Source organism: Embiotoca jacksoni, unplaced genomic scaffold, assembly GCF_022577435.1.
Source record: "Embiotoca jacksoni isolate LCO1_2020_lvr unplaced genomic scaffold, fEmbJac1.0.p SCAF_31, whole genome shotgun sequence".
Taxonomy (NCBI): Eukaryota; Metazoa; Chordata; class Actinopteri; family Embiotocidae; genus Embiotoca; species Embiotoca jacksoni.
The window spans coordinates 1,406,752-1,423,852 of record NW_027185383.1 but is presented as its reverse complement, the minus strand read 5'-3'; the positions used below and the strand labels follow the sequence as shown (position 1 = coordinate 1,423,852).

At 39.9% G+C, this 17,101-nt stretch overlaps 1 protein-coding gene across 1 annotated transcript in view; it reads left to right on the top strand.

Moving 5' to 3' along the window:
* col15a1b (collagen, type XV, alpha 1b) overlaps positions 1–17,101 on the top strand; it is a 59,012-nt gene that overhangs the window by 28,494 nt on the left and 13,417 nt on the right. Inside the window, exons 6-31 of the mRNA XM_069164631.1 lie at positions 2,344–2,418; positions 2,690–2,776; positions 4,827–4,938; positions 5,314–5,348; positions 5,459–5,626; positions 5,937–5,963; positions 6,072–6,134; positions 6,280–6,357; positions 6,476–6,538; positions 6,628–6,780; positions 10,216–10,269; positions 10,669–10,704; positions 10,830–10,967; positions 11,160–11,219; positions 12,074–12,100; positions 12,205–12,246; positions 12,613–12,675; positions 13,654–13,689; positions 13,903–13,986; positions 14,628–14,693; positions 15,138–15,173; positions 15,477–15,539; positions 15,673–15,762; positions 15,912–15,947; positions 16,135–16,188; positions 16,470–16,526. Coding sequence (XP_069020732.1) covers positions 2,344–2,418; positions 2,690–2,776; positions 4,827–4,938; positions 5,314–5,348; positions 5,459–5,626; positions 5,937–5,963; positions 6,072–6,134; positions 6,280–6,357; positions 6,476–6,538; positions 6,628–6,780; positions 10,216–10,269; positions 10,669–10,704; positions 10,830–10,967; positions 11,160–11,219; positions 12,074–12,100; positions 12,205–12,246; positions 12,613–12,675; positions 13,654–13,689; positions 13,903–13,986; positions 14,628–14,693; positions 15,138–15,173; positions 15,477–15,539; positions 15,673–15,762; positions 15,912–15,947; positions 16,135–16,188; positions 16,470–16,526 — 1,803 coding nt within the window. The remainder of the gene's footprint in view (positions 1–2,343; positions 2,419–2,689; positions 2,777–4,826; positions 4,939–5,313; positions 5,349–5,458; positions 5,627–5,936; positions 5,964–6,071; positions 6,135–6,279; positions 6,358–6,475; positions 6,539–6,627; positions 6,781–10,215; positions 10,270–10,668; positions 10,705–10,829; positions 10,968–11,159; positions 11,220–12,073; positions 12,101–12,204; positions 12,247–12,612; positions 12,676–13,653; positions 13,690–13,902; positions 13,987–14,627; positions 14,694–15,137; positions 15,174–15,476; positions 15,540–15,672; positions 15,763–15,911; positions 15,948–16,134; positions 16,189–16,469; positions 16,527–17,101) is intronic.

Here is a 17,101-nt window from a genome sequence, read left to right as displayed (position 1 = left end):
TGGAATATGTAGTTGGCACTGTTTGTATCTGTGGGAGGACAAGTTAAAGAAAACACAAAGAAACAAAAATGAGAAAGAGCGAGAGGCTGCTTGTGTCAACATCAGTGTGTAGATGGTGTCAGGGTTCCACTTGTCTGTGTGTGTGTCTGAGGATGTGTGGGTTTTGGCCTCTCATTAACATGTAAAAGAGTTGAAATATCGTCTGCTCTCAGTCTGTCTCCTCTGGAAACTTCCCAGCATTCAGTCCAATGGAGCTGTTTGTGTCTTGACCAAATGCTCAACCATGACTCTACACAGAAACAGCTCTGTGTAGTTTAAACTCATGCAACAGGGAAAAATAATGTTAAAACATTGTGGCATTTTTAAGTAAATTCTATAATGTGTTCATAAATGACAAACAAAAGCTACCAGAAAATCTTCATGTGAATGTTAACTCCATGTTCCGGTCTTAATTTTAAGGGGTTAAAGGTGCATAAATGCCAGACAGCTGCAGTAAAAGCACAAAGGGCCAATCGGTTTTATCTTAATAGGTCGACAAAGGCTTAAAATACACAGCCGGATGCAGAAATAAGGCCAAATCAGTGAACACAGTGGCCACGAACATAATGAAAATAAAGGCACTGCACATCCTCCTCATTGTTTTTATAACTTGATCAAGTTTTCTTAAAAATATGAAACAGCAGAAATGATGACCAATCAGCTCTCTCCGCTCAGTGCTGGAACAGTGAGAAGAGATTATAGAAGGGAGCTGATGATGACAATGAGTACGGCTAAAATGATTAAAGTTAACCCTCCCGTTGTCCTCGGGTCAAAATGACCCGCAGCTGTGTTCGACCAAGTTCTATTTTATTTTATTTTATTTTTATATTTTTCATTTTTATTTTTTATAGGAGGCTGTGAGGGTTTCTTTAAAGAAACAGCCTCCTTGTCACCAATGATCCCAAAAAATATAAAAAAAATGAAATAGAACTTGGTTGAACACAACTGCGGGTCATTTTGACCCAAGGACAACAGGAGGGTTAAAGCATGATTCTGAAACGAATGATGTTGACTGCAAAATGATTTATGATAGTACATTTTTTTCTTAAGATTTAATCATCTTCTGAGCAGCTGCTCCTGTAAGGAAGATTGTTTATAACTCACTGAGCCTGGCCACACAGCATGAGCAAAGTGAAACCGATTACAAGGCTTTTCTAACATACAGCCAGAGTCACATGTCATGGTCACTTCTGGTACTACATCCTGAGCTGGCTCTGTTCTACATGTTTGTGAAGATCAGAGACCGAGGGGGTGAAGGAAGCAGTGAGAGGGGTGAGATGTGGACAGGAGGAGAGGATGGTGGGAGGTAAATCGAAAGCAGATGAAGAAGTTGAATATGTCAGCATGACTTAGTTGTGGTGATCAAAGGCTGCACTCAGTCCTCGGAGTGTGCTGCCACGTGGGGCGGTAAAGTAAAACTTGGAAGAATTTTCTAAAAGTTAAACACATATTTGTATGTTTATAATTAAACGGAAGGTGTGCAAAACGGTTCTCCGGAGTCTCCCAGGCTGAATAAGTGATGTTCTTTGGTCAAAAGGAATGACATCATACTGTTGAAGACCAAGAGAGGAAGCTACAAAAAAAAATCTTGTCACTAACATTACTAAAAGAATCACTGTCAGTCCTCTTCCCGCTCAACGAAGCCCACAAAAGAAAAATACGAGTTGGTAGTCAATCACTGTTGCCATGGTGAGACAACGCGGTCATCCTCACTTCATTCTGCTTTGTTCAGTGTGGCCTGACTTTGTGAACGGGTTATCTGAAGCATGACCACAGAATATGTGCATGCTCAGCAGTCACATCCAGGCATGTCTATCTGGGTCACCATGTGTGTGTGTGTGTGTGTGTGTGTGTGTGTGTGTGTGTGTGTGTGTGTGTGTGTCTGTGAGTCTTTGGAAATCTGGTTTCTATGGTGATATCAAGTGCACTGTACTTCTTTGTGTATGTGGTGTTTCTGTTTTTCCTTTGCTCATATATGTATAAAGAGAAAGGGGTTATAACACAGTCAGTCACTCTTCAAATAAGCTGCATGTTCATCAACACAGTGACCGAATGGAAATTAAGTTTTGGGTTGTTTAAACTTTCATAGTTTAAACTATAGTTTTAACTGGTCGAGTTGGCCGTGAACAAACAAAACTCTGCTCCTGTCATCTCAGCCGGCACAAACCTTCCTCTCAGTATGTTTACATGCACACAGCTCATTTAGCTGTGAATGCTAACTCAGTTCTATAAACTGAGTCATTATGGTTGTTCAGATGACATCTTTTCCTCATTCTCTCTCTCTCTCTCTCTCTCTCTCTGCAGGGGTCTATTCAGCAGCTGGTCATAAGGGATGATCCCAGAGCAGCCGAGGAGCAGTGTGAGGACGACGATCCTTATGTGAGACTCAAACATTAACATGGTCATCAGTGTATTCATAGATCAGAGGTGGCAGACACACGATCAGACATGAGAGCGTTAGTAATAGTTACACATGAAGCAACAGCACCCCCTTGTGGTTAGCACTTCAACATATAATTGGATTTTCAAGAGAGTTTGTATTTGATATCAGTAACTGAACACTACTATACATCATAATTGTTGGACACCATTTATCTGTCCATAAGTTTGTTTTTCTCCAACCAAGACATATTGTCCTGTTTTGATAAAGGCCTCGGGGTACGCCAGTGGAGATGATGCTCTGGATGACAGAGAGACAGAGGAGGACACGATGAAGAACACACACAGGAGAAAACAGGTGGGATAACGAGTGGCTACATGAGGTACTTTTTACAGATGCACCATCCCATCAAAAAACATTCTAGATTTTCCTGAAATGATGTCCCCAACAAGTCGGAGGACTTTGAAAGGTTTGGCATTTTCACTAGATTTATCAGTTGAACCATGGCTATACAGTTGGGGAGAATAGGTGAAGTTGATTGAGGTTTTACTTGAGGCATCTTTAAAGTGAGACAATAACAGTATGGCCTCCAACTAAAATATGCCCAAATATTTCATGGTGCGGTGTGTCAAAATATGACCCATGTCCCAAGAAAAAAATGGTCTCTTGGCTCAACTTGCCCCTTGTGAGTAGTCAGTAGGCAGAGGATAAGTTGAGCCACATGGGAGTAAATTCTGCTACTGTTTATGTCGAAGTAAAACTAAACATTTTCACCTCAAATAGGCTTACATTGTAACTCACTAAGGGACTGACACATGGATGATTTGTTCAAAGTTGTCTGTGGTTGTTCAGAAAATAGAATCATGACTCATTGAACATCAAAAATTCACTTTATGCAGCAAAAAATAGCTTTTGAACCTAAATGTGCTCCATATTTATTCCGTGGGCTTGTGTCCATCACGGGGTGAGTAAAATGGATGACTCCTCAGAAATGTGTGGTCACATGACTGATTTTGTTTACAGTTGCCAAGAAACAAGGGGTGGCTCAACTCATCCCGTTCTCCAACTACAATTGAATGAGGCTAAAAAGTTGAAATAATCTGAAACAGTTAAATGTCCACCGTCAGTCACATCTACAGTATCTATACACCTGCCATTGGCTGAATATTTCAGGTGACATTCTCCTCCTTCTCCACTACCTGAGAGTTACCATTTTCAAAACCTTATTTGCAACAGGAAAAAAACAAAACAACAACCTGCGAGCAGGAACATACATGCTAAAAATGGCACATTTCTATGAAGATTTGGTTTTGGGAAGTAAGACACCTGCTTGGTTTCTTCAATCTTTTGCAGGGATTTATGGGAAAGGTCACCTCACCACATGTAAAAGTTCCACCAAAACAACTCTATTTTACAAAGGCACCATCACTGCATCCAGGATTCAAGGCTCCCCAAGATGATTGTGATTGGTTGATAGAAATACAAACAAGCCTGTGTGTTTTTTTTTCTCTGATAGCAGGATGATGTATAGGCATACAAAACTATTGCTGACAGTTGTGAAAAGTTACAGTTGCGAACATAACTGTCAGGAACTCTGTGAATGGCACTAAAATAACATGTACTGTATGTGTAGGTCTGTTTTTTTCTGTTTCTGTACCCTCTTTCATCCTCCCACTAACTGGAAGTCAGTCTGACCTCAAACATCTTGGAATCAACAGTGACTCAGAGAAGCTTCAAAGGAAACTGTCCTTCACAAGCTGATTAACTATTAGCAAATATTTAAGTCATGATGGATGCTCTCCTTTCTGATCTGGAGACCTTCAGAGTAGAAAAACAGAACAGACAGCTTGTTAACTGTGTGATGCAACAGTTTTTATTTCAGAGAATTAATTTAGAGGAAGTTTTCACTTTAATGGGACGCTTTTAACCTCATTTTAACTATGAGAGTCTGTTGCAGGCCATACTGGTGTTATGGCTCTAGAGATGGAGATGTTGACCTGAAGGTCTGTCAGTCCATGAGTCTATTGATCATTTGATTGGCTCATCCATCACACATTCTTGTTCTCCAGACAATAAATCACTGTGACTGTAGTTGACCCAAGTTTATTATAGCCACAGAAAGCTCTTTTTTTTCTGCTTATTCATGACTCAAATTTTTCAAATTCTTTTTGAGATAATACCTTAACAAATTTCATAAAACTTGCTTCATAATATTCATTAAAAAAAAATCTACAAAGTTGAATAATCACCGTACAGAATTCATGGTCCATGGAGAAAGAATCGTTGGACTTTGGTTCCTCTGTGGAACAGTTGTAAAGATCTTCGATACGAAAATGTGAAGAACCTTTTCATTTTGCTGATCGACTCACAAACTCACCTTCACACTGATCCTTTTTGTTTCTTGTAGGGGGGGGGCAGTGTTCCTGTTAGAGCTCCGCCCACTGAGGCTCCAGAGGTGGAGCTTGATGAGTATTCTGGTCACATGAGACCAACGGGAGCCAATGAAGAACTGCAAAGAGGTCAGAATGACCCTTCATGCACTGTTTTAAATAACTGTCAGCCACAATATTTTAGTAATTAACTGGATCTTTATGATTTTTATCTTTGTAAATGTTTGCTGTTTATAGGTAGATAAAAAAAATATGATTGCATTATGTAAAGAAAAAATACATGTATTTGCATAAATAGGTTTAAAACATAGAGTGGAGGGTGAAAATATGATGCCGCCAACAATTGTGGCACCTTTCAGTGTGAGTCTTTTGGTGTCACTGCATGTGTTTGTAAATGAATCTGGTCACCCAGGATGTTTACTAAGTAGATAGTTACATTGTGGTCAGAGTCAGCACATGAGAATGTGATTGGTGAAACTTGATGATGTCATCTGCTGTGTGCAGGGCCACACCAAACAGAGGAGCCAGGAGAGCGAGGCGTAAGTTTGTCTCTCTCGTACTGATGTTGGTGTCAGTCAAAGCGTTACACTATCATTTAAATATCAATGAAAACAGCATGTGACATTACAGTTTCTTTTGATTTTTGCAGGGTCATGTCAAGCCTGGACAAAAAGGAGAGCCTGGTGATCCCGGACCACCTGGCCCAGCTGGTCCCCCGGGACCAACCCAAGGGGATTCTAAGCTTGGACCATTTGGGCCTCAAGGACCTCCAGGAAGCCCTGGAGCTACTGGACAACCAGGAAGAGATGGACAGAAGGTTTGTGTGACAAAGGAAGACAGAGAGAGAGAGAGAGAGAGAGAGAGAGAGAGAGAGAGAGAGAGAGAGTGTGTGTGTGTGTGTGTGTGTGTGTGTGTGTGTGTGTGTGTGTGTGTGTGTGTGTGTGTGTGTGTGTGTGTGTGTGTGTGTGTGTGTGTGTTGCCATTTTATAATGAACGTATGAGTTTTTGATCTTTGGAAGCAAGATGTGTTTGTCAAATGGAAGCAAATTTTTCAGTTACTAATCCTGAATCCTACACAAATCTTCTTGTGCCGCTCGCTTTCATCCTTCCACAATATCTCTTCACAGGGAACCAAGGGTGATGAAGGAGACCCAGTGAGTTCATTATTCATTTTGCTGTTGTTGTTGTTTTGTTTGTCATTTCTTTTTTTTTTCAGGTGCTTTTTATCAGATGCTTTGACACAATTGTATTTTCACCTTCAGGGTCAAAGAGGCCCTCAAGGATTTCCAGGTTTGAATGGAGAAGCTGGAGCTAAAGGAGAGAAGGTACAGCTGAAGCACCCATGTTACAATTAATAACCTGCGACAAATCTTTGACTCTTTATTCCAAATATATTTCTATTGTGTGAAACAAAACAAACAGTAAAAGGAGGGTCTTTTTCTCCTTTCCTCTCTCTCTTGTTCTGTTCAGGGAGACCAAGGAGTTGGTGTACCAGGCCCCCCAGGCCTCCCTGGACCTCCTGGACCCCCCAGATCTCGCAGTGTACCTGTGAGTAACACACTTTATGGTTTTCTACTTGTGTTTTTGTTTGCACAAAATAGTATGTATTATCCAGCATTTAAGTGATGAAAGCCTGAGTGACAAACAAACTCTGTATGTGTTTTAGTATGGACCAGATGCCCTGGGTTCTGGGTTTGAAGACCTGGACAGTGATACTGAACTCATCAGGGTAAGAGAAACACCACTGAAACAGATACAAACATCTGATATAATTTGATATATGCAGTGACAAAAAAATGAAAATTTTCTTTCCATCAGGGTCCCCCTGGTCCACCAGGACCCCCAGGACCTCCCGGTTCCTCTGGACCCCACCTGTCATCGTCTGACACCTCTGAAGGACTCTCTTCAGGGAAGTCTGGACCACCTGGTGTACCTGGCAGAGACGGACTCCCAGGCAAACATGGAATACCAGTAAGTTCACTTCAATTTAAATAGCTTTTTTTTTTTTTTTTTTTTTTTTTTTTTTTTTTTTTTTACAAATATGCGTACGTAAGATCTACCTTTGAGTTTGTTTGTTTTTCCAAACATTTAGCGACGTAACTGTGTAGACATCCATCTTAGACACAGGACAGACATCATGGTTATTATACTAATGTTCGAGTACATGAGAAAGCAAAAGTCAACGTAATTTATGAACATAATATAACGTATTCAACTTACGAGACGTAACGTTACTTAGGTGAAATGATTTACCTAAATGATAATCTTACTTTTAACAGTTAGGAAAAACTTGATACTGTCACGATATCCTCTAGTGGACTGTTATGTGTATTACACACTTCGGCGTGGTACCAGTTTGGATATTTAGATAGAAATGAGAACGTTTTAAGTCCTGTCAAACGTTTTCACATTTCCATAAACTATGTGTTTTCTAATGTTTTTCCTTTCTTACGTGTTAGTTGTACTGTTGCCATATATCTGTCATTTTATTACCATTGAAAGTTGTCAGTGTTTATTTTGTTCCACCTTCCAGTCTCTGAGGGATTTGTTTAATTTGGTTAAAACTTTTTATTTGGTTTCAATTAAAATGCTTCTGTACTTTGTTCTTTTTTTCTTTAATCATATTGTGGTGATTTGTATTTGTGTATTTCTGAGCCAATGACCTGTGTCCTCCCTCTTCCTCTGTCCTCTTATGTGACCCCCTCTTTAACTGTCACTCATCCATTTCGTCCTCCATGATGACCTCCATCACCAACCTTTATTCTGCCACTTCCTTATTTTTCTCATCCACTCTCTGCTCCGTTCCCACCATCTCTCCTTCTCTGTTTCAGATGTTTGAGGATTGGTTTAGTGGTTCTGGGTCTGACGGCTCAGGTTTGAGTTTGGAGGTCTCCTCTGTCTTCAGCTCAGATCTCGGCTCTGGTTTCAGTTCTGGTTTCAGTTCTGAATTCAGTTTTGGTTCTGGTTCTGGGCTTGACTTCGGGTCTGCTTTGGGTTCAGGCGAGGTATACTTTCCTGGTTTGTTTGGGAAACCAGCAAACAACCAAAGAGAATTACAGTCATAAGCCAGAGCACTGAGGTAGCGGCACTCATCCGCTGTGAAGGGATGATAATAGATGTAGATTTAGTGCTAAATTTACTGTCAGTCGGTCATTCTTCCTTCATGTTGAAACAGTGAGACCATTGATTAAAACCAGCCTCATCTCACTGCCTCAATGCTACGGCTACAATGACTGTACATTATCTCCAACCATGTTGTCTTAACCGCTGGCTGACAGCTGCCTAAACTGAGATTATTTATATCTATATTGGCTAAATGGTGTGTGTGTGTGTGTGTGTGTGTGTGTGTGTGTGTGTGTGTGTGTGTGTGTGTGGGTGTGGGTGTGTGTGTGTGGGTGGGTGGGTGTGGGTGTGTGGGTGTGGGTGTGGGTGTGTGGGTGGGTGTGTGTGTGTGTGTGAGAGGTATATAATTCCTGTGGCATCAAGAATTACTGCTTATGACCTAATAGTTTTGGTTCATTTACTTTCAGTTCAACCTTGTCATGACCAGATGAAACATTTCAGCACGATGTTTTACTTTAAGTGATGACAAGTGACTGAACTGAACTGAAAGGAGCTGACCACAAACTTACTGTATTTGCTTAAAACCTCAGTGCCACCTGACTAATGCTTGTTTCATCCAACATGGTAAAGGAACATTTCTGACTTCTTTGCACTGGCCGGTTTAATATTCTTGTTATGTTTTGTATATCAGCTGTTCTCAGATGTACCAAGGCATACTGATTGCTCACACATCAACATAATAACTTTAATGTGTAAGAACTAATCTTAAAGCGAGACTGTGGCCAAAAACAAGTGGAAAGAGAACAATCAAAATACCAACAATTCATTGTTTTTTATTTGTAGATTTCTTGCAAAATTCATGAAAAAAAAATCAGCAAACATAAAATGTTATATGAATCAGGCTGTTAAGAACTAATGAATGAATCCCTGTGTAAAAACTTAAAAATATAGATTGTAATAAAACTGGAGGGTTTCTGGCTCAGTGTGAGAAAAAAAGAAAAAAGAAATTTAGAGAGCTGCCTTTACTTTTACAGTACATATTTTTTCTCAGTACATGATGCCCCATTTGCTTTTAAAGCATAAAACGTCAGAAAACCTGTAATACAAAAAAGTATTTTCTTAATATAAGTAATCAACTGGGGAAGTTTCATGGTTATGTCTAATTATGTCTAATAGTTAGAATATGTATCCCATTCACTGGGTCTGTAATAATGTGTTTCCTGGTTATGATAAAAGCACAACTGCAAAGTCCTGAGAATCATGTAGGAGGCTGCTTCTCTGTGTGAAAGTCGTGGATGGAACAAAATAACATAATAGCAGTTTTGTTATTAAAAGACCTAAAAATGTCACGTTAGTCCTCAGAGTGAACCTCTGGGAAGCCAATGAGTGGTTTGTTCTCTTTGGAGCATAATTGGGTTTAGCAAATGTTACCATAACCTGCCTGCTGACATTTTGGCCGAAAAATAGCACAACAGGAATCAGAAAAGTAAATATGGTATTTTATATTAGTGACAATTTCCACATGAACAATTGGTGAAATAAAGATTTAATAAAGACTCTACACTTTATTTATTTTTTTAAAAGCACATAACATTTAATAATGAGCTTTGAAGTATTTCTTGAAATATCCGGCAAGTGTGCGATAAATGAACAGACATCCTGATGCCACACGAGTAGATTCAGTGGTCACAGACTGTAGCAGCAGGTAATCTATAGTGAGTTATGCAGAATGAAGTCAGTGTGCCTTGGAATTCAGTTGTCTCCTGGAAAACGTCGGAGGTCAGTGGTACCTGGTGTTTGTGCTGAACATGTACCAACATTTACTGGTGCTACTTGGTTAAGGAATGTATTGCAATTTTAATAGCTTCAGCTTTCCTGTTAAGTGATGAGAAAACAGACAGTAAAATCATCTTCACCTCTGCTGTTTCTGACACCACTGCATTCAGACAGAATGGGAGACATTTCATTCATTTGTGTGCAGCCAGTTTTGTCAGCTGGTAAAATGAAAGTTAAACAGAGTTCATTTTGACAATGACACCAGTCAGCAAATGCTCAACACGGTCTATACTTAAGTGTGGACATGTTGTACTCATGTTAACAGTGCAGTGGTGACACAGAACAACGTTGGCATGGATGATGTCATCACTTCGGGAAGCTGGCTAATGAGCCAGTTTCCCCAAAATGTGATTATTCCTTTAAAGTGACCAACGGTCACCTTCAGACTTGGTGTTGGTCCCTGTTGGAATGGCTAAAGGGTCAACGCAGCTTTATTTCCGTTTCTCTGACTGATCACGGCTTTGTTTGTTCTCACTCTGCTTACCTTGTCTATCTTCGTCTGTCCAGGGTCCAGCAGGAAAAGATGGGGATCCGGGGCCACTTGGACCTGTGGGAGGGAAGGTAGGATCATCCAGGATGGTTGTGTCTTAGCCTCGGAGCTCAGTGGGCGAAATCAAAGTCACATAGAGCATCCTGATTCTGCTTTATGTGGTTCAGCATCAGTGGTGATGCTATGTTCTCAGAAAAGAAATATCATTTTTAATCTGCTGGATAGTTTTTGATTTACGATTTCTGGGCATCAGTGGACAAAGACAAATGACCATGATTTTGTTAAATGTAAGAAGAGAAATTAGTCATATTGATACTGACTTTTCTGATACTATTCTATACACACGTCACAGTATGTCATGTTATGGACTCTCTCCAACACCACTGTTTTGATCTCCACCTCTAAAAAAGCCAAGAAGGAAACACTAAAGAAGTCATTGTTGTTTCTTTACTCCTTCTTTACATCCTCAGGGAGACCGAGGGATACCTGGGCCACCTGGACCAAAGGTCAGTTATACTATTTAAAACTGAGTGAGCCAAAAAATATATATATTTCTTGTTCTATACTGAAGAAATTGATTACTGTTTAGGAGGCAGCTGATGACCTGTTTGTGTCCTGTTTGTCTTTGCAGGGTGAATGTGGGTCTGTGGGTGGAGCAGGAACCACAGGACCACAAGGGCCCACTGGTCCTCAAGGAAGGAGGGGCCCAGCAGGTCCCCCAGGATCCCCCGGCCCACCTGGCCTTCCGGGAACCAAATTCTTTGTAGAGGTGACATTATTTTATATCAAATACCTGCAACACACATAACTGCTCCTACGTAGAATTACGTTTTAATTAATTAACTGAAAAAGTGATAATTGTTGGATTTAGAGTCGAAAAGAGGAGAAGGTGACATCTTCCTCTCCACAGGGTCCTCAACATTTCAGATCAATGCGTGACAGACTGTGTTTTTGTTTTCAGGATATGGAAGGATCTGGAAAGAGTGACATGCTCATTGGAGCTGGAGTCAGAGGCCCACAGGTCAGTGATTAGATTTGATCCGTGTTTATTGTCTCCCTTAGGAGGAAATTATCTGGCGTGTGAGAGAATACGTGACGTAGCAACACACAGCCTCGCCATATACACACAATATTTCCCTGTACATGTACTATCAAACATACAGGATCACACACTGGTCCATATACACCAGAGCATACACAGCAAGAACGTTGTTCCATTCTCTAAACTGAGATTTTGCACAGAAGGTCTACTCAGGGATATTACTCATTCCCCTTCAATAAGAGCCTTAACACACACACACACACACACACACACACACACACACACACACACACACACACACACACACACACACACACACACACACACACACACACACCTTAAAGTTTTGTAGTTGGATTGACATTACACTTGTTCAGCTTACAGTTTGGGGCCTTGCTGTGTATCTGCTGCCTGAAGGCATCAGCTCGTCCTCTTTGTGAAGGATAATCATTTAAAGCCCCGCCTCCTCACCAACTCTTCAAATATCTCCTGGAGAGAAGATGGGGGAAGTTAGTCCCCAACCTTTCTGATCAGGTTTTGGAGTTGTGATGAGACAGACAGGTTATCATACCAAGTTGTTTGATTGAGTGACTGCCCTGTAGAACAATGACATAAGGCTTCTCTCCTCTCCATGGACCCTGAGGCTTCATAGGAAATGCAGCGACCGACTGATTACAGAACAAACATAATCCACTTGATGAACCCGTTGTAACTGAACCTAAAGTGAATTTCTAAGTACCTGTATGTGCTTATTTTTTGTGTGTGACTGTGTATGTGTTCATGTATACTGTATATATGATTTCATATACAGTATTCTTTTTTATACTTACCAGGGTCTACCTGGCCCACAAGGACCACAGGTAATCTATTTAGGATTATGAATTAAATGTACACATTATGTTTGAGGAATGTAGCCTGTGCTGTGTCTTACTAGCTAATGTGTGTGTGTTTCCTCTGTGTGCAGGGTGAGGATGGAGTCCCAGGAGCTCCAGGGCTCTCTGTCAAGGTAAGTTCTTTTTGAAAGGATACCACGCATATTTACACAGTTCATGTGCTTATCAACTCTCCCTGATTCTCAGTCCTCATCTTTTCTTTTTTGTGGTCGACGTGTCAAACTTAGATATTTTTTGTGCTATTTCATGTCTTTTTATGATCACTGTACTTTACAGTTTACTGTACTCTGATTGGGCCAAAGCGTCCCTAAAAAGCATTTCCTACCATTCTTGAAAATACCCTGTTCATTTCCATTTAAACAATAGTAAACAATGAAATACATATTATGTGTGCTGGTACAGTTAAACACGTTATAGTAAAATCACATCTTCTCTGTGCTACATTTGTATTGCTCTGTCTGTGCTGTCTCTGATTGCAGGGTGAAACAGGGGACCAAGGACCAGAGGGTCATCAGGGTCTTGCTGGACTTCCAGGTGCTCGGGTAAGGAGCAGGTGTTCATAGATCATTGTTGATACAGCTATAATCAGGGTCAATGTTTAAAATCAAATGATAATTAAATGTACCAAGCAGTGTTGGGTGGTTAAGATATATTGTTTTTTACTCATGCACACTGTGAGGGATTATAATGTTAAATTACATCAGTGTTAATCCAAATCCAAATAATGTTCTTTTACTTTGATATTTTGAAAATTAAGATTGTTCACTGTTTTACCAGGACTTAAATGTTGGCTGTGCTGTACTAGCCAGTCAGTTGTGTATTTGTGTGCCAGGAAAGTCTGTAAAAATGACAACTGGACAGTACTACTGTCTGTAGTGTCAAGTGATTGGAATAAGGTAAAATGTTAAAGGTCAGTAACTAGTCCCAATGTGTAATGCTTGTTAAACCACAGAGGATGCAGTTATATTAGATATTTACATGTTTAGCTGGCCGACCTATAACTTTAACCCTCTGGTTTCCTCTCCCTGCTCTAATTGCATTGTTTACAGCCTCAAGAAGCTGTAATCACTGAAAAATCTGATAAACCCTTTGTATGCAGCACCAAACAGCAGATAGTTCACAGTTCATAACTAGCTGGTGAACACGGTGGAACACTCAGCAGCTTAAGAGAGTTGGTAGAGCCCAAAACCAAAGCTAAGAGTTTCATTGCATAATCAAATTGCATTCATCAGGTAGACAGAAATACCAATTCAAACAGGGGCTCATGTCTCCCTGTAACAGCCAGAATAAATAGGCAGCTATTTGCTAACAAGTTTGCCAGAAACAGGTAAATGTTTGAATGGTGCATCCTGCTCGGTAATTACAGAACTAAACCGTCTGCAATGAACTGTGTAGAATGAATACTCCTGCTCCAGGCTGAGTCGGACAATCTGTCAAGACGTCATAATTCAGATAATATGGTTTCCAGATAACGCTAACTAGCACATATTGATTACTGTTGTATGTCTCTGTACAAACAGGGAGCCAAAGGAGAGAAAGGCAGTCCAGGACACAAGGTACGGCTTCAAAACGAAATATTATCTGTGGATATTACGTTACATCCGTAGTTTTCTCCCCTCTATTGACACTGTTTAATGCTGGATGTTGTATTCTTAGTTGTATCATAAAAATCATATCCTTTTTTGCGGCCCCTCCTGTGTCTTCCAAATACTGTGTATACATGTATATGTTGATAAAGGTCTGATTATTCTCTATAATGTGTACTGCAGGGGGATCGAGGCGCTGATGGCCTCAGCATCCCAGGACAACCTGGGCCTCCTGGACCACCAGGACCTGTTGTTAATTTACAGGATGTACGCACACGCACACGCACACGCACACACACCATTACATTTAGTTGAATGAATAATTGAAACACAGGGTTGACGCTGAATAACGTACAAACAAAATAATGTTTTCAAGAAATGATTTGCCACTAGTCTTTGTTTTGAAATAATACTTAGTGTAAGTATGTATATTTTCTAACACTTAAATGTTTTGATAGTTTTGTTTTCCTTTGCCTGTAGAGAAAGTTGCTAAAAAAAAAATCAAATGGTGACATTTAATCAAATATTCAAATAATTCCACCAAAATATGCTAAAAAAAAGATTAACAAAATGTTTCCTTTCTAACTCGCTGCACTAACTGCAAAGTTTACTACAAATAAAAGATCTGCAGTTTTGAGCGTTATATACTTCTTATCCTTAAGTTTTGCTTTTTTTAAGTGGTGCAAAAAACACTCTCAAACATAATTAAAAACATTGTCTGCGCATTACAAAACCAAAATGTATTGACTACACAGTTCTAAGTAGGCCATTTATATATAGATCTATAAATATAGTAATATTGACTGCAGAGTCAGCGGGTAGAGATGCTACTTTTTACAAATCTCTGAATATGTTAAACAGGCAGTTAAACAGTTCCCCATCTTACCGATTCTGTGTTTTGTCTGCAGCTGCTCCTCAATGTTACTGAAGGCATCTTCAACTTCACAGAGATCAGAGGACCACCAGGGCTGATGGTATGTAGCTTTGAGCTAATAATAAAAACTCTGTGTTAAAATGTTTTCTGCTGCTTTTATTTGTTTTTTAATACAAATGGAACATTTTAGCAACAGTTAGGACAGAAGAAGAATGATGAATGGATTACAGCTGCAAACGCATAATTTATTTACTGATATAAATATTCCAACTACAAAACACAGGACCTACTTTACAGAATATGTAGTTTGAAAACAGCTCTTGAATCCTTTCATCTCCTCTTCCTGACATTCTCTGGGATTATTGTCATAAATTTGAGTTGCTGTCGCTGCAGTTGTGTTTGATGATGCTGTGTGTGAGCATATCATCTCTGGCTTTGTTACAACAGGTCAATAACCCAGCTCTATTGCTTTTGCCTGTATGTGTGCTTATGTCTGTGCATGCATATGTGTGTGTGCACGTGTGTGTTTGTGTGCGTGTTGCAGGGCCCCGAAGGCTTGCCTGGCAGAGCTGGATTTCCAGTAAGAGAACTTTGCTACACCTCATTATGCTGCGCATGCGTGTCACCTGTTCCCTGAATTCAGAGAAAGCTGGAAGTAAATGGGTTTTGGAATGAAAACAATGTAATTGTATTTTCTTCAATTCTTTTGCTGTCTTTGGGCGACACAGGGTAGGTACCTCAAGCTCTGCAAATGTTACAGTTACTTTTTGCGTTACTTGACACTAAATTTTGATGCCTGAAACAAATTTTTATTTATAGCTTCATGGCCATTTTTGGTAAATATCCTAACTTTGCTTGACCATCATTTTCACCCCCCTCCCAGGGCCCCAGGGGACCAAAGGGAGACGTAGGACCTTCAGGTATCCAGGGGCCAGAGGGACTGAAGGTGAGAACTTCACATTGGACGTGATGGAACTACAAAGAAAAAGATGCATTTGAATAAATATCATACATAAAATGAAACATCTATCATGTATAAGAATATCAATATGTTAATTTCTCGTTATCTGCTCCACCAGGGAGAAAAAGGAGAACCAGGGGTGACTATTGCTGCAGATGGAACTCTCTTATCTGCACCCAGAGGCCCTCAAGGGCTCAAAGGCATAAAGGTACCAGACAAGTGACCTTTCACCTCTACTTAACTGTCTCGTACCTTACTTACTTAACACATTTATTACCCCAGATATATAATATCTACATACCACATTTAGCTGTTTTCTCATCTCACAGTTTGTTCCCCTGCTTTTTATTTTCACAGGGAGATCGTGGCTTCACAGGAGCTGCTGGACTCATGGTGAGTTTATATGAAATAGAACATTGACATCTACAAATGTTTGATTCTCTGAAACATCAACTTTGTTTGGAAAAGCTTAGAATATATTTATTTCTCCTTTTGTTATTAAATTCTTGACAAGTTAATTAATCAACTTGTCTTGGATGTTGATGTGCACAGAACATAAATGTGCGTCTGTTTATTTCAGGGACCGATAGGACCTTCTGGACAAAAAGGAGAATATGGTTTCCCTGGGCGATCGGTGAGAACTTTTATTTGATCACACTGTGAGGCGTCAGGATATAAACACCTGCTCTGTGGGCTGAGAACCTACTGAGGTGGTGCACAAAAGTCAGTGAGACAATCCATAGAGCCACTGTGAAGCATATCTGTCATGTACAACAACAAAATATCAAAGATGCATTTATTTGTCTTTAGTTTTTTTTCTTTTCATTCATTTACATGTATATTTAAAAGTAACTTGTGTTCATTTGTATTAAATTTGTACAGGTAACAAACAGGTATTTCTGTCTCCTCCTGTAGGGCCGACCTGGTATGCCTGGCAGGAAAGGTGACAGAGGAGATTCTGTTGGCCAACCGGTAAGATGAACCAGCCGAGGAGGGAATGCAAGCATCACTGTTATCCACTTAAAGCATCAATTAATATAATGTATATTATACCACTGCATTTAACTATTATAAACCACAGATGATTTACATATAAAGTGAAATATTTTACCACTAGGCAAACTATTCTGCGGTTGTCTGAGCTTGGCTATACTTAAAATTGTTATATTAACATTGAATCACCTGATTGCTTTTGCATTTGTAGTGATGATCCCATTGAGAATCAGCGCTGACGGTTTAGTTGTCATCAAAATGAAAATACTCTATATGCTCAATGTTTTGGGTTTTCCAGCCCACAAGCTCTCATCCGCCTTGTTTCTATCGAGACAGACGGCTGTTTGGTGGAAACTTTCAGAAAACCCACAATACAACAGCTGAACAAGTAGCTGGTGAACACGGTGGAGGATTTAGCAGCTAAACAAACACATTTAACTCAGGGGTTATAGAAAGCTAATCATCGCTATAAGAGTGAATATTGACCTCAAACTTTAACACAAACACATGTTTAAATGAATGCAAATTTTGATTTGATTTGATTTGATTTGATT